Source organism: Sinohyriopsis cumingii, chromosome 1 (assembly GCF_028554795.1).
Source record: "Sinohyriopsis cumingii isolate HCF-2022 chromosome 1, ASM2855479v2, whole genome shotgun sequence".
Classification (NCBI taxonomy): domain Eukaryota; kingdom Metazoa; phylum Mollusca; class Bivalvia; order Unionida; family Unionidae; genus Sinohyriopsis; species Sinohyriopsis cumingii.
Window position 1 is genome coordinate 156,921,354 of NC_142961.1, and position 23,302 is coordinate 156,944,655.

Consider the following 23,302-nt stretch of genomic DNA (forward strand, 5'->3'; position numbering starts at 1 on the left):
ATCAACCCAGATCTGCTTTCACATAATGCATTGCCAGATCTATGTCTATGCAGTTTGTTAGGAGTAATCAGTACAGCAAGCAACATAGACCCTGATTTATTGGTGTATCATGTGTAGATCAGGGTTTATGTTGTTTGCTGTTGGTCCTGACTTCTAAGTGATTATGTACAATATAAAGGTTCCTGTTGTCTTTAACACATTAACACCTGAAGGTTTTTGTCATTTTTGCCCGAAAATCGAGTAGAAAACACATTTTGAAAGCTATTTCTGAATAGATCTGAAAACACCAAACCCCTGGTGATCTTTCAAAAAAATACTACCTAGTTGTGTTAGAAACATCGTTTTTCATTGGCTAATTGACTCATGCATAAGCCGAAAGGTTAATTTTGGAGTCTTTTTTTTTTTTTTTTTTGCTATACGGAACCATTATTTTTGTATGGAGACCACTCTTTATTCCAAATGCCCATCTTATTCTACTTTTTGCAAAGGCTCATCTGTCTGTTTGCAGTTCATACCAGTTTGCTTGAGATCTGAGACCAAAAAGTCTAAAATCTGGACACAAAATCAGATTCCGACCACAGGCAAATTTTCTGTAGAAAAAAGTCGGGTCCAAAAAATGAGTTTTTAAAAAAAATCTGTATTTTGTAGTGTAACTAGATATTCCAGATTATCTAGCATCATTGTAGAGCTACATCTGTCTACCTTCTATAATACCACCCATTTTAGTGCATCATGCATGACCATGATGCTACAGAGCTTGGCAGTAGGCTACTACCTCCTGCCCTGTTAAAGTCGTTGCTAGGGGTTAATGTGTTAACTTACTCATTTGTTCATAACAACATTCTGATAATTACCTCCCTTTGATAACTTGATGACCTCAGATTCGTTATCCATCAATGTGTATGATCAATGTTTTATATCTCATTAAACATACTGAGCATAATGATATACAGTCTTACAGTATGAAGAATTACACAGTGAGTATAATGATATACAGTCTTACAGTATGAAGAATTACATAGTGAGTATAATGATATACAGTCTTACAATATGAAGAATTGCACAGTGAGTATAATGATATACAGTCTTACAGTATGAAGAATTACATAGTGAGTATAATGATATACAGTCTTACAATATGAAGAATTACACAGTGAGTATAATGATATACAGTCTTACAATATGAAGAATTACACAGTGAGTATAATGATATACAGTCTTACAGTATGAAGAATTACATAGTGAGTATAATGATATACAGTCTTACAGTATGAAGAATTACATAGTGAGTATAATGATATACAGTCTTACAATATGAAGAATTACACAGTGAGTATAATGATATACAGTCTTACAGTATGAAGAATTACATAGTGAGTATAATGATATACAGTCTTACAGTATGAAGAATTACAAACTGAATATAACGATACAGTCTTACAGTATGAAGGGTTACAAACTGAATATAATGATACAGTCTTACAGTATGAAGAATTACAAACTGAATATAATGATACAGTCTTACAGTATGAAGAATTACAAACTGAATATAATGATATACCGTATAAACTCACATATAAGCAGAATAATTCAGGAAAAATAAAGACTTGGAAGAAGGGGGGGGGGGTCAGCTAATCCCCATACCAATATCTAAACCTGACAGTTTTTAGGTCTTTTTGTTAACTACTGTAATGGCTGTAAATCTTGGGACATGAAACAATAATTTTATCCATGTCCTAAGACATAGGCATGTTAAAAACTAGCTTTCAGTGACCCGACATATCTTAAACTGTTATAAAGTACTATGATTGATTTTGTTATTATTTTGCATGTGCATATTTTCTAATTTCTCCAACACGAAATTAAGTAAACGTAAATACAAAATACAAACTTCATAATTCGTGGGCGGGTTGAGTTTACCAGGGAGCCCATGGTGAACTATAATGTACAGTACATACACAGTGCAAAGCATGCATAGCGTCACTGGAATCCTTACTTATTCCCAAACATATTAGATCCAGAGTTTGCTTTATTCATTGTTTCGACCAAATTGCATTTTTCCAGATAACATTTCAGCTAGTCCTTAATAGCTGTTTCATTTATGTTGAATCACGTGCTCACAAGTTACTCATTTTCAATGATATAAGCGATCCTACAAATTGAGGTAATATTTTTAAAGGTACGCGCATTTATTTGTACAAGGCACATAACCAGCATAATTTACATGTTCACAAAGAGTGGTAATAATAAAGGCTAAAATTCTCATGGAGACCAACTAAGATCAACATCAATCAATTTTAGTTTTGTGTTTTAGCTGAACAAACATCATAAATTTCCACATAATGGAAAGCTTGATGTTTTGGCATCACCTTTGCTGATTGCCAGCGAATTTGTCTTTCATTTTGTGACAGCAGTACATGCCACTTAATCATTAAAACCCTGAAACTGGCTTGTGATAAGAGGGAATTTTAACCAGTAACTATACCAGTACATTGATGTGTAATTGCCTTTTATTCCATAATATTAGCACATTTACTGTAGTTTTGTAAAACAGGGTGAAAGGCATACCTATGAACTTTTCAAAAGCCAAGTAGGGAGACTGAATGAAAAAAATAGAGATTCTGACCTAAAATTAGGAGGTTTTTCATGGATTTTTAAAGCCTTGTTTTGACTTAATATTGATCAATATTCCTGGTCCAATATACATGAAGAAAGACTCGCCATTTCTCCCTGTAACATGCTCTATTTTCATATTCTGGTCAGTTGTGGTGAAACTGCACAATAGCTAAAGATTAGTCTTAAATAAACAAGCAAGAAAGCCAGCGTGAGTAATTAAAAGTTAATCCTTATCCATGCAACTATTTTGTGGAAATGATTGGCCCTCTGTCGTAATTCAAAGAAACCACATTTTACACTATTGTGTGTTATGCAAGCATCATCAGTTGATTGACAAATAAAGTATTCCCAGTTTTGTTGAACTAAAGGTACCAAAAATAGCCAGTCTCTTGGTACAGTACATGTGGCAACTATTTTCCCATCATTGTATATCCGACCTTATTTCCTTATTGTCAATTCGTAAAGCATTTAGTGTTGTTTATTATAAAACATATATTCTGAATTAGTTTTTTGAGGACACATTTGCTGCCTGATATGTATTTTCATTCCTTCTTTTAATTTAACGATGATAATTAACATTGGTATATACTGTATAAAAATGCTAGGTGTTTACTTGTGCAAGTTTCTATCATGGGAATGGCACTACAGCCATTGGAGTTACAGCATTCGTAGCGATCATTCTTGGGATTGAAATTAGTTGTGGATGATTTTATTATCGTGGTATTTTATTTCTTTTTTGTGCTCTGGTTTATGTTTTTATTTTTTATTATTGTAGAGGTAAAACAAAATCTTAAACTTAACATTCTATTTAGTGAAGAAGCAAATTCTTTATAGTAAAGTAATTATTTCATCACAACAATAATTCACAGATGATACAACAGAACATGTAGAAATTTTCTTGTTCAGAAGAAACAAAAATTGAAGATATAATGTAATGCACAAATCGGATGATATGAAATCAGTAGTTAGGCATAGAGCGACCCCAAAAATCAGGCATTTTTTTCCCCTTCTGGCGTGAAAGTTGACAGGCATGGTGTAAGGTCACTTAAACAAGCAAAATAAAAGTCAGCTTTTATGTTATAAGCATAATTTTCGAAGTATTATTTCTGAAACTTTATTATTGTATTTTGGAGATATCATTAAAGTTAAGCACAATGGTGCCCATGATTCGACTGCAAGGGATGTACTTAATTCAGAGCAAAATCAAACCTACAATGTACAATCAGTGGCGCCATTATGTAAATACGTTCAGTAGCCTAATTGCAAGCATTGAATCAAACTGTATTTTTGTTCATTGTGTTGCCATACTGGGATTACATTTTAATGAGTTAGGTATTTACAATTTCAGAGCAAAGTAAAAACATAATTACTGGTGCACTGTTATAAAATGGCCAATGCAATAATGCATAAACAAACAATAATCAAGTCAAAAGGGAGAGGTAGTGTTACAGCACCTCATGATTGTCATTGTTTGATCAAATTATACATAAATCTAAATTAGGCAGAAACAATAAGAAAACAGAAAATTAAATGAATAACTTTTCATTCAAGTTTATATCATAACCTCGAGATAAGTATATATGTAATTTTTAAAAAAAGTATAAGTTTGCCTAAATAAATGAATTTAGAACTTACTTTGTGCATCTTAAGATGTCTTGGAGTTGTAGGTCGGCCTATACGCGGGTCATGCGCTTTTTAGTGTGTATACCTGTTCAGTTTGTGGGTCGGCTTATATGCGAACAGGCTTATACGCGAGTATATACGCTACAGTCTTTGATTGGGTATAGAAGTCAACTTTGAGATTGCTACAGCTTTTGATTGGGTCCACTTTGAGATTACTACTAGTTCTGTGATTAAGAAGATTGACCTTGAATAGAATTTTGTATAGCCTTATCTTGACCATAAGCCTAAAAATGACACCGAAACTAGTTTTCCCAGTGGTATCATAGTTCCTTACCTCACTCCCACCCCAATGCTGATATATCCTCACCAAACACCAAACCTCCGCTAAGCCAAGTAGCTATTTTATACATGTAGAAATTTTGCCCAATAATTTCTCCCAGCATAGTGACCTATTACATTCATGTTTTTATTGGATCATTTCTCCCTTGAATTAAAATTGTTGCAGATAATGAACAGTAGGGTAGAACCTTTGCATGCCATGAAGCCATATTTAAAACTTGTGTTATAAAAAAAGTATTGGCGTTGTTGTAATTTTTCATCAACATTTCTGAGCAAGATAAAAAATATTTGAATTTCCTGATAAAGATATTTCTTACTAGAAACCTCTACCCCAATTTATATGAGAAAGTTTTGTACATGTACCTTGTAATGTTTGATCTGCATACCCAGTCATCTGTTTCATTAGCTGGTGAATTTGTCTACATATAGTGTATTGGTCAGTCATCCATTTTATTGACAGTTAAATTTATCTGCATATAGTGTATTGGTCAGTCAATCTCTTTCACTGACAGTTGAATTTGTCTACATATAGTGTATTGGTCAGTCATCCGTTTTATTGACAGTTAAATTTATCTGCATATAGTGTATTGGGTTGTCTTTTTTATAGCCAGTTGAATTTGTCTGCATTTAGTGTATTGGGAAGTCATCATTTGATTGGTAGTTGAATTTTTCTACATATAGCTTATTGGGTCATTATCTTGTTTTATTGAGAGTTGAATTTGTTTGCATATAGCGTATTGGTTAGTCATCTTTTTTATTGAAAGTTGAATTTGTCTGCATATAGTGTATTGGGTCATCATCAGTTTTACTGACAGTTGAATTTGTCTGCATGTAGTGTATTGGGTCATCTTTTTTAATTGACATTTGAATTTGTCTGCATATAGTGTATTGGGTCATCTTTTTATTGACATTTGAACTTGTCTGCATGTAGTGTATTGGGTCATCTTTTTATTGACAGTTGACTTTGCATATTTTGTATTAGATCATCTTTTTGAATTGACAGTTGATTGTGTACAGTGTATTGACAGTTGAATTTGTCTGGATATAGTTACTGGGTAGTCATATTTTTTGTTTAGAGCTGAATTTGTCTGCAAATAGTGCATTGGGATGCCATCTTTTCTTTTGGCAGTTGAATTTGTCTGCATATAGTGTATTAGGTCATCTTTTTTATTGACATTTTAACTTTTCTGTGAATAGTGTATTTGGTCATCTGTTTTATTGACAGTTGAATTTGTCTACATATAGTGTTTTGGGTAGTCATCTTTTTTATTGAAAGTTTAATTTGTTTGCATATAGTGTATTGGGTCATCACCTTGTTTTATTGACAGTTAAATTTGTCTACGTATAGAGTATTGGATAGTCATCTTTTTTATTGAAAGTTTAATTTGTCTGCATATTGTGTATTGGGTCATCTTTTTTTATTGGCAGCTGAATTTGTCTGAATATAGAGTATTGGGTAGTCATCCTTTATATTGACAACTGAATTTAGCTGCATGTAGTATGTCACCTAGTCATCTCTTTCACAGATAGTTGAATTATATTTGAATGTAATGTATACCATTATTATGAATGATTATTTGAAAAGGATAAATCTTGTTTGATTGCTAGAACTGACTGGACGTTTGTTGAAGAAGTCATTTTAATAATCTGGAAACTTATTTCTAATCTTCACTGTTTTTGTTATAATTAATATTGTATATTTGAGGTTAATTTTGTGTATTGCTATATTGCTATACACATGTTTTTCTTAGTTTTAATGTAATTTTCTTTAACAATATATATTATGTAACAAGTGATGTACATAACACAGCTTTACATGAAATAAGCCAGATTGCTATCAATGTGGAGGAAACTCAAGGACCCCAGTTTATGATAGGTGCAACAAATTCCTTTGAGTTCCATGGAACCCATAACCAGCCTTGTACCTCCACACAGTGCTTAGTAGTGATAGGTATTCTCCAGGCCCAAGTAGAAAGGTTAGAACAGGAACTCTCTGCACTAAAGTCAAAGAGTCTACACAGTGTTCAAATGGATAAACCAGGTGCCAAAAAAGTGTGCCAGAAAACCCAGACAACACAATACACAGACATGTCAAAGGACCAGAAAGCATGTCAGGGCACTCAGACCATACCAAAACCAGCTATTAGAAAAAAATCTTTATGCACACAAACAGATGCAACCACACCAATTAAACAAGATGAGTCTCTTCTACAGGTATTAGATGGGCAGAGCCAAAAGTTAGCTAAAGCACATGCTGTAAACACTGACCATCATGTGTCTCATTCGACATCAAGTCCAGGTACTGAAGAAACTGTTCTAAAGACAACCTCCAATTACCCACAACAAGGAGCTAAATTAAATACAAATACTAAATACAGCAGTCGCCAAACTCTCAGTCAGTCTAGTCATGGAAATCAAGAAGTTCAAACAATGCATCTGAACCCCCCACTGGTCAAAATCAACAACATAGTTAAAGACAGATTTCTTCTCATAGGATCATCAATAATCAAAGGAGTAAGAACAAGAGGGTTATATAAAACTGACGTAAAAACTCATAGAGGTGCTACTATTAACACTATTACAGAAAAAATATTGGAAATGGATATGTCACCATATCATACTGTAATTCTTCTCATTGGTGGCAATAATTACAGTAATGGCCAATCTTTGAAGGGCATTGAGGATGATTATGAAAGTTTGTTGTATGCCATCAGGTCCAAAAAACGCAGAGTGTAAAATAATCATCTCAGGTCTACCGCTAAGAAGGGATGCACTTATGACTCAACTAAATGACACCATAAGTATGTTGTGTGAAAATTTCCAAATACTCTTTGTTCCGCAATACTGGACCTTCTTCAAAGACAATCGAGTGAACCAACAATTGTACCAGCGAGATCAAATCCACTTGTCCAACAGAGGTACTGCCATGCTTCTTAGGAATATAGACCAGTACATAAGACTTATAAAAGGGGTTAGGCATGAGTCAGACAACTGCTTGTATTGTGGAGAGCACGGTCATGTAACACAGCGGTGTCTGCATGGAAAACAGATTCGCTGCCATCTTTGTAACGAACTAGGACATAAGCAAAAGTTGTGCACATACCAATAGGTAGAAGGCTATGATGTACAGGCCTGTGCAACACATATCCAGCAACAAAATGCTTTAGAATATGTGTATACTTTTCAATGTAATAATTATAATTCTATAAACAGGTTTCAGGCACTATCTGATTTGTGTACAAAGTGCAACTTGTTAACATGTAAACAACTGTGTGATACTGTTCAAGTTACTTCTCCCTCTGAGGCCCCCCAAGTGTCTAATATGTCAATGTCTTCTTGTATGTATGTAAATCAGTATTGTGCTGAACATTTTCATGTATCCACTACATGTGGTCATGGTACAACAGATGGATCTTGTATGTTATCTTCTTCATATGTTTATGTAAATAATCAAGGCAATGTAAAGAAATCTGTCAAGTCTAAAAACAATACATTGCATACTGCCTTGTCTGAAGATCAATCCTCTGATCAAAATTGTCATGTATTTGGCCTCCTCAAAAGAGGTCTGCAAGTAATCAACCTAAATATTCAACACATCATTCCTAAACTGAATGAGATAAAGTTAATATTACAGCAAACTAGATCAGTCAATATTCTAGGTCTATGTGAAACCTTTCTTTCCGATGATACTGATGATTTGGCTCTCCAAATACAGGGGTTCAACTTTGAAAGAAAAGATAGGGAATCCATGGGGGGTGGGGGTATTCTTCTCTATGTAGACAGTTCCATTAGTTATAACAGACGTGTTGATCTAGAGACTATTGGGGTAGAGAGTATCTGGATCGAAGTAACCCTTGCCCAATCAAAGCCAATACTCTTATGTTCGGTTTACAGGCCACCTAGTTCCACAGCTGATTGGATTGATAGATTTGAGGTTCAAATTCAAAAAGCATTACTTAAGGAAGATTTAGAAATTATCATTTTAGGTGATTTTAACATTGACTATATGAAAACTCCACCATTAACATGGATAAGTAGCTTTGAAACTTACAACTTTACTCAATTAATTAACACCCCAACTAGAGTAACGGATAAAAGTGCTACTATCATTGATCATATCTATACTAATAAACCTGAAAATGTAAGTGAAATTAAGGTACCAGTGTATGCACTGAGTGACCACTACCCAGTCTGTATAACTAGACATGTTCCGAAATCATCTAAAAATGGCCAACACATTGAAATTCAATACAGGGACTTCAAACAATTTGATGAGGAAATGTTCTTAAATGATTTAGTTTGCAAACCTTTCCAATCAGTCTGCACTATAGCTGATGTCAACACTGCCTTGGACAAATGGTATCAGATGTTCAATGCAGCCTTAGACAAGCATGCCCCAATTAAAACAAAAAGGGTTAAACACCAAATTACACCCAAGTGGATCACCCCTGAGATCAATGAGGCTAGGCACCTAAGAGATAATTTCCACAAGAAAAAAGACATCAAAAGCTATAGAAAGTGGAGAAATAAAACTAAGCACCTGATAGATAAGGCAAAAGAGAACTACTATAAACAGGCTATTAATGAAAGTAAGAGTACCAAAACATTGTGGAAGCATCTAAAAGAGCTGAACCCACGCAAGAACAGTTGTCTTCCCCCTAGACTTAAGCAAAATGATGATATAGCAACATCTGTACAAGACATTGTGGAAATGTTCAACAATTTCTTCATAAGCATCTCCAGTAAGAGTATTCAGAACCAGACTAATATCCCAATTGAACTTGATGCTCTTCTATTATTTATAAAAGCTAAAATTCCTGATGATAATTATTTTTCAATAGCTAATGTTAGTGAAGCTGATGTTTTTGATATGCTAATTAAGGTTAATATTAATAAATCCTCTGGATTGGATGGTATTGGTCCACGAATTCTTAAAATTGCCGCACCAGTAATAACAAAGTCACTAACGCATATCATAAATTTAAGTATAATGAGTGGTAATTTTCCAGAAACACTGAAATGTGCAAAGGTTACACCTGTCTTTAAGAAAGGAGAAAAGGAGGATCCAGGTAATTACAGACCAATATCAATTCTACCTGTATTGTCAAAACTATTTGAAAAACATGTAGCCATTCAGGTCTATAAATTTTTCGAAACATACTCTCTATTTCATAAAGCTCAATCAGGATTTAGAAAGTACCACTCATGCCAAACAGAACTTACCAAATTAATTGATCTTTGGCTGAAGGAAATGGATAATGGACATATGACTGGGATTGTTTTCCTTGACTTCAAGAAAGCCTTTGATCTTGTTGATCATGAAATTCTGCTGCAAAAGTTGAACTGTTACAGATTTGACAATCCTTCTTTAAACTGGTTTAGATCATACCTAAACCAAAGGTCTCAACAAGTAAGCATTGGTAATATTAGCTCTCAAACTCGCACTATTCATTCAGGAGTCCCTCAAGGCTCAGTTTTGGGCCCTCTCCTCTTCCTTATCTATATCAATGATCTACCATTAAATAATGAATCCACAAACACAGATTTGTTTGCAGATGATGCAACTTTGTATACATCTAGTTCTGATACTGAAGTTATCCAAATGAAATTAAACTCAGACCTTATCAGAGTCCAAAACTGGGCACAACAAAATAGGATGATAATTAATGAAGGTAAAGCAAAATGTATGATTTTAGGGACATCACAAAAGCTACACAAATCAGGGAACCCAAAACTGTCTCTTGCAATAAATAATCATCCATTAGAAAATGTCAAACATGAAAGGCTTGTAGGTGTGTCTGTAGATAATAATTTATTATGGAATGACCATATTGATAAGCTTTGTAAAACACTGTCATCCAAAATTGCCCTTCTCAGCAGAATCAAGAAATATTTACCTACGGAAACTCGCAGTCTATACTACAAGTCATATATTCTTCCAACAATGGATTATTGTTCTAATGTATGGGGAAACTGTGCCAAATCTGAGCTTGACAGGATTTATAAACTTCAGAAACGAGCAGCACGTGTAATTTTAGATGCATCTGTTGATCATCCCTCAAAAGCATTATTTACAGAACTCAAATGGTTCACAATATATGACAGGATAGATTTTCACAAGGCAGTTCTTTTATATAAATGTCTACATGGAACTGCACCAGAGTATCTTCAGGACTTATTCAGGCCTTTTTCAACACAATACCAGTTGAGATCAATATCACATGGAAACCTTCTAATACCAAAACCAAGAACAGAGCAATTTAAAAAGAGTTTTCAATACTCTGGTACACTTCTGTGGAATAAGCTTCCACTACATGTAAAATCTGCTGAAAATATTAGAGTATTTAAGAAAAGATATCATGAGCATGTATGTGTTTCTAACAGATAATGGAATTTAGTATTTTAACACTAAACATGTTAAAATAAACAGTAATTTATGCCATCTTCATATAATGTGCATTGTTATACTCTCCTTAAGAGGGCCTCAAGGGAGAATAGTCCTTGACTAATGAGTCACCCTCTATAAATAAAGCATTATTATTATTATTATTATTATAGTACGAATGCACTAATATGCTCTTTCATCTCAAACCTGTGAACCAGCTTTTCACAGGCATACATTTTTAATTAAAATATATGTAATAAAGTTTTTTGATCTTTTTTTATAAAAAATTTCACACAGATGTTTGTGTTTACAATTTAAGTGACACACAACATTTACTTAGATACATTCAAATTTAACCAAAGGAACAAAGTTTGTATAAGAAAAACAAAAGTACAAGGGAGACAAATCTTGCAAGGCATTATTTTAGCACTGACAGCCTTTCTGGATTAGAAACTTACAGCGATAAATAATGCCAGTTTCTTTGTTAGAAATTAATCAAAATTTGCATTTTTACTAACGATTGTTATGAATCAGATTTATACTGGTACATAACAGTTTTAATGAAAGGTTCACTGTACTGGTGCCTACAAGTTTTTGTGTAAGGTTAACTGTGCTAGACCTAATAGTTTGATGTAAGGTTCCTTGTACTGGTACCTAACAGTTTTCATGCAAGGTTCACTATACTGTTGCCCATAGTTTTCATGTATGGTTCACTGTATCTGTACCTAACAGTTTTCCTGCAAGGTTTACTGTACTGGTACCTAATAGGTTTTATGCAAGGTTCACTATACCAGTACCTAATTGTTTTCATTCAAGGTTTAATGTACTGGTACCTAATAGTTTTTATGCAAGGTTCACTGTACCAGTACCTAATTGTTTTCATGCAAGGTTCACTGTACTGGTACCTAACAGTTTTCATGTATGGTTCACTGTACCAGTACTTAATTGTTTCATGCAAGGTTCACTGTACCAGTGTCTAACAGTTTTCCTGCAAGGTTCACTGTACCAGTACCTAATAGTTTTTTATGCAAGGTTCACTGTACCAGTACCTAATTGTTTTCATGCAAGGTTCACTGTACTAGTACCTAACACTTTTCATGTAAGGTTTACTCTGCTGGTACTTAACAGCATTGTTGCGATATACCATCAAGCCATAAATCTGAAACATTCATACATGTTTGATTTAATGCTGACTTCCTTATGTATCATAGAATGGCATGACAACTGCTCACATAGCTGCAGCCAAGGGAAGTGTAGCTGTGGTCAGGGAACTGATGAAATTTAACAAGGTGGTGGTCACAGCAGCAAGAAATAAGGTATGAATTTGTCACTCTATAAGATAAAATCATTGACTTCTTCACTTACATTATTCCTCTTTTATATGTTTGATTTTAGTACCCGCAAGCTATTACTGTTGAAATGGATTTATAAAATAGTATACATGCATTGTATCTACCTACTATAACATTTCTCATTTACTTCACAACTGCATCATTAAATCTTATAAGTTGAGCAAGGTCAGATAAAATAAAGAAACAGAATCCTGATTTAAATATCAAGAAGGTTGTTTACTAGTGCTTATGTGAAATGTATGAAATGAGTTGAATATGTCAAAAGCTGTTTGCAACATTTGTATTATTCAATGAATGTCATCAATTTCAGACCAAATGAACATACTCTAATTATTCTCATGTCTGATAATGTTACAGAACTCCATAATGCTACTTATTATTACAATTATTTTGTAATATTGCTAAATAGTATGTCAAAGTGTGGTCAAATGATTTTTGTGATATGGAATCATGACTTGAATACAAGTGAGAATTATGTACTAAAACATAAAATTCCTTTCTATCACTGAAAAGCACTTTAAATCTTCAGTGACAAAATTGTAGCAGTTCTTTTGGGGTTTTCTTGTACAGTGAAGTCAGTTGAGGAGATTTATGTTTGATACTAATTAGATTTCTGTTATATTTTAAACTTTTTTCTTTAATTGTTTGGTATCCATTAAATTTGTATATCACTAAAGCTGTAAATGGACATAATGTACAAGCAATTTAGTTTTAGTAATAAGTTGTGTGTCGTTATACTTTTTTCATTAGCTAAGTAGAAATAAAAATACAAAATCTCTCCATTCATTTGTACTTGAAGTCATTTTCCAGTCTTTATGCCTCTACACTAGAAATCCCTGTGAGTCTCCACTCATTTGTACTTCAGGTCCTTTCAATTTTTCACTCCTCTACACTAGAAATCCATAAAAGTCTCCATTCATTTGCACTTGAGGTCCTTTCAATTTTTTACTCCTCTACACTAGAAATTCCTGCAAGTCTCCATTAATTTGTACTCGAGGTCCTTTCAAGTCTTCTCTCCTCTACACTAGAAATTCCTGCAAGTCTCCATTCATTTGTACTTGAAGTCATTTCAAGTCTTCATTCCTCTACACTAGAACTAAAGCCTAGCAGGTTACTCAGCAAATTATCTTTTGTATGGAAATTTTGCAGACCAATGAGTCCACAGCTTTACATCTGGCAGCTGAGGGAGGTCACAAGGAGGTAGTTGAGGCATTACTGGAAGCTGGAGCCTCACCTAAGGAGGAAAATGGAGTGAGTAAATATATGCTAAAATGTTTGGCTCCAGTATGACGAACACATCCAGAATTAGGATATATGATAAATTAATCAATTCAGATTTGAATTGTGCCAGTCAGCTGTCTATATGCTACACTTATTTTGAAAGCTAAAGTCATGTTGGTGAAATCTAATTTACAACCATAATTAGATTAGCTTGTCATAACCATTAAAATGGTGTAATGTCTCATATATCAGCTATTAATTACAAACATTCAGTAACTAATGTAATAAGAGGTAAAGCCATTAAGGACTAGCAGTAACTAATGTAATTAGGTGAATTCTTTAAGGACTGGCAGTGACTAATACAATCAGAGGTAAAGTCATTAAGGACTAGGAGTGACTAAAGTAATTAGGTGAATTCGTTAAGGACTGGCAGTGACTAATACAATCAGAGGTAAAGTCATTAAGGACTAGGAGTGACTAAAGTAATTAGGTGAATTCGTTAAGGACTGGCAGTGACTAATACAATCAGAGGTAAAGTCATTAAGGACTAGCAGTGACTAAAGTAATTAGGTGAATTCGTTAAGGACTGGCAGTGACTAATGCAATCAGAGGTAAAGTCATTAAGGACTAGCAGTGACTAAAGTAATTAGGTGAATTCGTTAAGGACTGGCAGTGACTAATGCAATCAGAGGTAAAGTCATTAAGGACTAGCAGTGACTAAAGTAATTAGGCAAATTCATTAAGGACTGGCAGTGACTAATGCAATCAGAGGTAAAGTCATTAAGGACTAGCAGTGACTAATGCAATCAGGTAAATTCATTAAGAAGCCTGTGAGGAATACCTTAAGAGATATTGTCAAATGTATGAAAGTGGATTTTAGAGTCCTTTTATCAATAAAAATTGCATGTTAAAAACTGTATTAAACAAATAAATAACTAAATATTGTAAACCATAAAGAAAGCTTTATTGTTCAATTTCGCTTCATTGTACTCACCTTGCAAGTGAGGGAATTTTATAAACTTTCAGCTAACTGTTTTGATATCTCATGCAACCATGAAAATATAACTTGTTTTGCCCCCGGAATATTTTGAATTTTCAGTTGTTTTCTTTAAGCCTTGCCCACAGTCATTTGTATGGGAAAGTCATTTCATATATTGGAATAATATTAGATTTTTTTTTAGATTCATTTTTTCAAATGAAAATATTTGCACCTCAAACTTTGAGCCAAATCCAGTCAGTACTTTCTGAATTTTAAAACATCAAAATTACTATATCATTGATACAGTATTTGGGACAAGTTGTAAGTTTATGACAATTTCTACATGCCTCACAAGTTAGTACTATTTAATACTGTACAATGACTTATATGAAGTAATGGCTGGTATCTCTTCTATTGGTAATTTGGTATGAGGGTTCTAATTAGTGTATTGATGGTGGAACTATTATGGTAGTAAGCTATGAATGATCCCTAAACATGAAACATAACAGCATGCCAAAGTTTCTTGGTTTATATTATTGTCATCAGACCATGAAAATACTAGATCCTTCAAGACAACTTTGTGAAAATAATTACATTTTTGCTAAAAGTCAAGGCCACTGACATTGATTTTAGTTTATTCTGGCTATACCGGAATGCCTGTTGACTGTCAACCATCAGCAGTCCATCCCTTATAACAAAATTTGATTTATCAATACTCCATCAAAACTACTTGCAAGATCACCCTGAAACTTTATGCACACATGCACCTCAAGGTCTAGCTGATCCTGGATAAAAATGGTCACCCCAAGTCTAGCTGGTCTTAGATAATAATGGTCACCCCAAGGTCTAGCTGGTCTTAGATGGAAATGGTCACCCCAAGGTCTAGCTGGTCTTAGATGGAAATGGTCACCCCAAGGTCTAGCTGGTCTTAGATGGAAATGGTCACCCCAAGGTCTAGCTGGTCTTAGATGGAAGTGGTCACCCCAAGGTCTAGCTGGTCTTAGATAAAAATGGTCACCCCAAGGTCTAGCTGGTCTTAGATGGAAATGGTCACCCCAAGGTCTAGATGGTCTTAGATGAAAATGGTCACTCCAAGGTCTGGCTGGTGCCATTTAGACATCCAATATTGTCACTGCAGTTGCATTATTTACAATTATGTTACTGTTTTTCTGTTCACAATGGACGGTCATGTTGACTTGTGGTTTTCAACAAGAGACTTTTTATATCTAGGTATTCCTAATTAAACATCCTGTTATCGCTAATGGAAATTCATCTTGATATCAGGTTTTCTTATGGCATCTGGTTACTTCTAAATGAAACTAATGCTGATCTGACATCCAGTATGGACATGATGGAGGTCATCTTTTTATTGCTACTGGCATCCAGTATGGACATGATGGTGGTCATCTTGTTATTGCTACTGACACCCAGTATGGACATCATGGTGGTCATTTTGTTATTGCTACTGACATCCAGTATGGACATGATGATGGTCATCTTGTTATTGCTACTCCTTCTCAGTGGATGGTCATATTGGCTAGAGCTTTTCACCAAAAGACTTTTTATGATGCCTAATTGGTCCTAAATAAAAATACTATTGATCTTACATTTAACACAATGGAGACTGTCTTAAAAATCTTTTAATTGCTGATGAATATGAGAGATTATTTTATTACCTAGCAGCTAGAAAGTCTTATCTTGGATTCCTGGAGATTTTCTTTGGCCGATACCATATCAGTCACTTTGAAGGGGCTTCCAGCCTGTGTTATTACACTCTCTCATTTTCAGGAGGGTATGACGGTAATCCACTTAGTTGCCAAACATGGTTATGTTCATCTGCTGGAGAGTCTAAAAGGCAAGGTGTCTCTTAGAAGTACAAGTAGAAAGGTAATACAGGAGAGAGAGAGAGAGAGAGAGAGAGAGAGAGAGAGAGTGAGAGTGAGAGTTTGTTTTCTCAGAAGGTAATAATAAATAATATTATGTATATTGCTAAGTATTTATTCTGAATCTTTTATTTTTTAACATTGTATTTAATAGCTTTACTGTATAATAAGTTTATTATCTAATATAAAAAAATGAATTAAAAAGCAAATCAAGAATTTTAAATTATGCCAATATTCCATGTCACTCTGTTGATATTAGATGAATGTTACCACTTTTTGCTGATTTAGTAAATATTATCTTCTACTGGCGAGCAAAATATTCTTTATATTTCAGACAGGTTTAACAGCCCTACATGTAGCTGCCCATTATGGACAGGTGGAATTTGTGCGAGAAATGCTAACCAAAGTCCCTGCCACTATCAAGAGTGAACCCTCTGGGGGAGGTGACTTGGGTCTCAAAGATATGGGAGCAGAGGTAATACAAAATACAGTACCCTCTCATTCTAATGAAAACCATGAAGCATGCAAGTACTCCCCATTAGTATGCAAGTACTCCCCATTACTATGTTCTAATGGAACACCATGGAGTGTGCAAGTATTCCCTGTTACTATGTTCTAATGAGACACCATGGAGCATACAAGTACTCCCCATTACTATGTTCTAATGAGACACTATGAAGTATGCAAGTACTCCCCCATTACTATGTTCTAATGAGACACAATGGAGTATACAAGTACTCCCCATTACTATGTTCTAATGAGATGCCATGGAGTATGCAAGTACTCCCCATTACTATGTTCTAATGGAACACCATGGAGTATGCAAGTACTCCCCATTACTATGTTCTAATGGAACACCATGGAGTATGCAAGTACTCCCCATTACTATGTTCTAATGGAACACCATGGAGTATGCAAGTACTCCCCATTACTATGTTCCAATGGAACACCATGGAGTATGCAAGTACTCCCCATTACTCTGTTCTAATGAGACACCATGGAGTATGCAAGTACTCCCCGCTACTATGTTCCAATGGAACACCATGGAGTATGCAAGTACTCCCCATTACTCTGTTCTAATGAGACACCATGGAGCATGCAAGTACTCCCCATTACTCTGTTCCAATGGAACACCATGGAGTATGCAAGTACTCCCCATTACTATGTTCTAATGGAACACCATGGAGTATGCAAGTACTCCCCACTACTATATTCTAATGGAACACCATGGAGTATGCAAGTACTCCCCATTACTATGTTCTAATGGAACACCATGGAGTATGCAAGTACTCCCCATTACTATGTTCTAATGGAACACCATGGAGTATGCAAGTACTCCCCATTACTATGTTCTAATGGAACACCATGGAGTATGCAAGTACTCCCCATTACTATGTTCTAATGGAACACCATGGAGTATGCAAGTACTCCCCATTACTATGTTCTAATGAGACACCATGGAGTATGCAAGTACTCCCCCATTACTATGTTCAAATGGAACACCATGGAGTGTGCAAGTATTCCCCTTTACTATGTTCTAATGAGACACCATGGAGTATACAAGTACTCCCCATTAATATGTTCTAATGAGACACCATGGAGTATGCAAGTACTCCCCCATTACTATGTTCTAATGAGACACAATAGAGTATACAAGTACTTCCCATTACTATGTTCTAATGAGACACCATGGAGTATGCAAGTACTTGACCCTTACTATGTTCTAATGAGACACCATGAAGTATGCAAGTACTCCCCATTACTATGTTCCAATGGAACACCATGGAGTATGCAAGTACTCCCCATTACTATGCTCTAATGAGACACCATGGAGTATACAAGTACTCCCCATTACTATGTTCTAATGAGACACCATGAAGTATGCATGTACTCCCCATTACTATGTTCCAATGGAACACCATGGAGTATGCAAGTACTCCCCATTACTATGCTCTAATGAGACACCATGGAGTATACAAGTACTCCCCATTACTATGTTCTAATGAGACACCATGAAGTATGCAAGTACTCCCCATTACTATGTTCCAATGGAACACCATGGAGTATGCAAGTACTCCCCATTACTATGTTCTAATGAGACACCATGGAGTATACAAGTACTCCCCATTACTATGTTCTAATGAGACACCATGAAGTATGCAAGTACTCCCCATTACTATGTTCCAATGGAACACCATGGAGTATGCAAGTACTCCCCATTACTGTGCTCTAATGAGACACCATGGAGTATACAAGTATGTCCCCATTGCTATGTTCTAATGAGACACCATGGAGTATGCAAGTACTCCCCCATTACTATGTTCTAATGAGACACAATGGAGTATACAAGTACTCCCCATTACTATGTTTTAATGAAAGCATACAAGTACTCCCCCATTACTATGTTCTAATGAGACACCATGGAGTATGCAAGTACTCCCCATTACTATGTTCTAATGAGATGCCATGGAGTATGCAAGTACTCCCCCATTACTATGTTCTAATGAGACACCATTGAGTATACAAGTACTCCCGATTATTATGTTCTAATGGAACACCATGGAGTATGTAATGACCTCATGCCCTAATATTTTCAAGGTTATTTATTTTGAAAATCAGCTGATTTGTAATATAATTGTTGGGGCAGTGCATTACTAGTTCCATGTAAAACACAATTTGCCTTTATATATATATATATATATATATATATATATATATATATATTCAAAAGGTTAAAAAGTCAATGAACACTTTGTAATTTCCATGAATATATAAAATAAATGAATCCTGTCAAATTGTAACTTAATGCAACTAAAAGTGAGTCCACAGACTGATATTAAAATCAGAATGAATAATTATTTACCAGGTCCTTAATACATAGACTGTCACCTGACCCCCTATGTTACAACAAAGTGTCCAGGATGTGGGTCAGTCAAAATGGAAAATTCCATCAAATTCATAAACAAGATTAGGCTTTGAATATAAATGCAAGTAAACCGCTTATTTACTACTATAATGATGGAAAAACTCAGGAAGAGGTTATATGACAATAGTCAAGCACGTCAAAACTCAGTCACAAACAATGGTCAAGTACACAAATATCAGGGCTTAGGAAAACCACTTGTCCACTTTTTATGTCCAGTTAAAAACAGTCTTGACCAAGTACAGTAATACCTTGAACATTTGCGAGGTTAGGTTCCAGAACCAGTCGCATATCAGGAGGAATTACGAATGTTTGTTACAAGTCACTAAAAATGCTAATAAATGCTTATTTCTAGGGTTTAAACCCTAAATATGACCCAAATCTTGCCCCCAAAGCACTTTAATTTCATGTAAAAGTTAGCTTAATACAATACCCTTAAAAAGAGAAATAAATGGTTGACGTAAAAATAGAGTACAGTATCGCCTAATGGGTATTTGCCACACTAGTGCATTTACAGTATGGTACATGTATACTAATATTACCCCTATACTAATTCATTGGCTGCCATTTTCTTTTGCACTCACAGTAAGGTAAAACCAAGTAATGAATGGGACTGTAAACTTAATGACTGACATTTTCTTTGTCATTGTCAGGAAGGTAAACTAGGTAAACTTCATATGTCACAGAAGTCATATAACGAATGTACAATTCAATAAAATAAAGAAAACATGTACGTAGAGGGTACCAATGAAAATTTCGCGAATCTGTGAATTTGTGAATCCAGAAACGTGAATGCACGAGGTATTACTGTACAAGTTTACTCTGTACTCATCCCTGAGGTGAGTAAATGCAGATTTGTTTTACCTTTAAAAAGTGCTAAATTCCTTTAACAAGTGCTAATTTCCTTTAACAAGTGCTAATTTCCTTTAACAAGTGCTAAACTCCTTTAACAAGTGCTAAACTCCCTTAACAAGTGCTAAACTCCTTTAACAAGTGCTAATGTCATTTAACAAGTGCTAAACTCCTTTAACAAGTGCTAAACTCCTTTAACAAGTACTAAACTCTCATAACAAGTGCTAAACTCCCATAACAAGTACTAAACTCCCATAACAAGTGCTAAACTTCAACATTGCATGTTTAGCATGCATGCATCACTTATAAAGTACCTATATCTAATCTTGTTGCCAGTATAGAATGTTGCATTGGGAATGACTTCTTTTTTATACAGGTACCTCATTTAAGCTTGTTACTGATCCCACAATTTTATAATGGTGTTTGCATTTACAGTGACAATTATTTTGATGTGGAGAAAGACTTACTTTCCTGGAGCTATACACTCCCTTTCCATGATCTATACACTCCCTTTCCATGAGCTATACACTCCTTTCCATGATCTATACACCCTTTCCATGAGCTAAACACTCCCTTTCCATGATCTATACACCCTTTCCTTGAGCTATACAATCCCTTTCCATAATACACCCTTTCCATGAGCTAAACACTCCCTTTCCATGAACTATACACCCTTTCTATGAGCTGTACACTCCCTTTCCATGATCTATACACTCCCTATACACTCCCTTTCCATGAGCTATACACTCCCTTTCCATGAGCTATACACATCTATATGAGTCAGACCATTACAAAGTTAAGAGACAGAGAATGTCAACATTTGTTTTGTTTTTCACCAGATCAGGCATGTTGCCAAGTGTTGCTGCAGGTCCCCCGAATTTTCTGAACTGAAGTTTTATTTCGATATATTATCATTCCAAAGGAAAGAATTTATAAATATATAAATACTTTTGCAATCAATGTGAGCAATTTCAGAGTCTCAGCCAAAGTCGACCAAATTTCACACAATGTACACTGTTGTAATCTAATAATAATAACACTTGGCAATATTTCAACCATCAATAGAGTATTTGCTCTTTTGATTTTAATATTTTTCCTGCAAGTTTTTGAAGACAGGAATTTTTTTTTATATCAGTGCCCTCAAAATATTGCTTATGTTGCTATTATTGATATGTAACAGTCACTATGACATCAATACATTTATTATGATTTTGTAATAGCCCTAGACATGATGGCAGTTCAAATGCCACTATTTGCATCCGAGGCATGTTTTGCCATGCAATGGTAAAATTGAGTACATTATGATTGGGCATAAGAAGTGATTAGCAATGAGAGTGGTCACATGAAATCTCATCCTCACCTCCGACTCAAAATAATCTGCCTGTTTGATTTTTTACAGCATGTTATGAAATCAGTAAGTCTAATTTGAAGCAATATTGGTTGATAAACTATAGGGAAAAATATTTATTTCATTCCACATCCTTTAGTTTTCTCATGTCATAAACTAGAAATTTGAAGAAATATGATGCCTTTGTGACAAAGAAAGTCAAAGGGTTTGACAAAACATTTATAAAGTCACTCAAACATTACATACAACTGAAAATATATTACAGACAACAAGTTAGTCACTGTTCAACTAAACACAAAAATATCTACATAAAAAATGGCCTCCTGGGGAGACTTAGTTTGCCCATAAGGCATTTTATCCTTGATTCTTTAAAGAAACGTTCAGTGTTTGCACGACCTGTTATCCCATTTCAGTATGGACTGACACCACTTCATCTGGCTGCTCAGTCAGGCCATGAGGGGCTTGTCCGTCTCCTTCTAAACTGTCCAGGGGTACAGGCAGATGCAGCAACAGTTGTGCAGGTAACAAGGAAGTAATTAACACTGAAGGTACAAAGGAAGTAATTAACACCTTCATGTCAGAGTATGCTTTATGTGGGTAGAAAAGAAGTAATGAACAAACCTCATGTCAGAGTATGCATTATGCAGGTGAAAAGGAAGTAATGAACAACCATTATGTCAGAGTAGGCTTTGTGCAGGTGCATGCAAGGAAGTAATAAACACCCTCATATCAGAGTTTGCATTATGCAGGTGACAAGGAATTAATGAACAACTTCATGTCAGAGTATGCTTTATTCTTAGATTTTTCACAACATGAATAATAACAAAGATTGAAAACATTTTGAAACAAATTTCTCACTATAACACACATTCAGCTGCACAATATTTCTAAAGATATTGATAAGAAACCTCACAAAACTCAAAGTTTCTTTTGTTTGGAATTTATGCACATTTTGTTATAGCCGTATTTTAACATAGATTATGTTTGTCAGGATGTACAAATGACCTCATAATATCCATGTTTTTACTAATTGTAATTTACTATAGATGTTACATTTTGGGTTTTAATTTATGAATTTCTCTCTAGTTTTATATGTAATGTAAAATAAATAAATGGACCTGTTGATTATACTTGTATTTTAATCCATACAATTTAATGAATTTTAAAAACATCTCCATTTCTTTCATGATATTCCTATTTAAGCAGATGTGTATTGAAGTTTTGGAAGTAGGAATTTAGAATCACTTATTACTGTATTAAATATCCAACAGGGTTCAATACCCCTACACTTGGCTGCTCAGAGTGGTCACACTGCTGTGGTCAGTCTCCTTTTGAGTAGGTCCACAGCAATGATCCACATCAAGGACAAGCGTGGACGGACAGCTCTACAACTGGCTGCAGCCAATGGTCATTTAGACATGGTGGCATTGCTAATTGGTCAGGGCGCTGATATTAACTCTTGTGATAAGGTAGGTAACTCTGGATATCATGCAATTTATTGTTATATATAGTTGTGACCCCTTACAATCTGTGTACATTAATTGATTTCCATTTAATATGGCTTCATAGATCAGGTTCATCAACAATTAAGTCTTTGTATCATTTTTAACTTGTATTTAGTGGTTTTAAAATGATATATCATATATACTTGCTTACAAGTGGAGTCCAGCTGTAAACTTCCTAGATCCAGATCTGCCAGAACATCATGTGCTGGCAGATTTAGGTCTGTGCAGTTTCTTTTAAGAGTAATCACTAGAACAAATAATATAAACCTTGATCTA

At 34.8% G+C, this 23,302-nt stretch overlaps 1 protein-coding gene across 1 annotated transcript in view; it reads left to right on the plus strand.

Annotated features, from left to right (window-relative positions):
* The window catches only part of LOC149808210 (uncharacterized), a 156,131-nt gene that overhangs the window by 111,372 nt on the left and 21,457 nt on the right, over positions 1-23,302 (plus strand). Inside the window, exons 20-25 of the mRNA XM_089965826.1 lie at positions 12,175-12,279; positions 13,465-13,566; positions 16,304-16,402; positions 16,733-16,873; positions 21,935-22,042; positions 22,793-22,990. Of these exons, the coding sequence (XP_089821952.1) occupies positions 12,175-12,279; positions 13,465-13,566; positions 16,304-16,402; positions 16,733-16,873; positions 21,935-22,042; positions 22,793-22,990 (753 nt within the window). The remainder of the gene's footprint in view (positions 1-12,174; positions 12,280-13,464; positions 13,567-16,303; positions 16,403-16,732; positions 16,874-21,934; positions 22,043-22,792; positions 22,991-23,302) is intronic.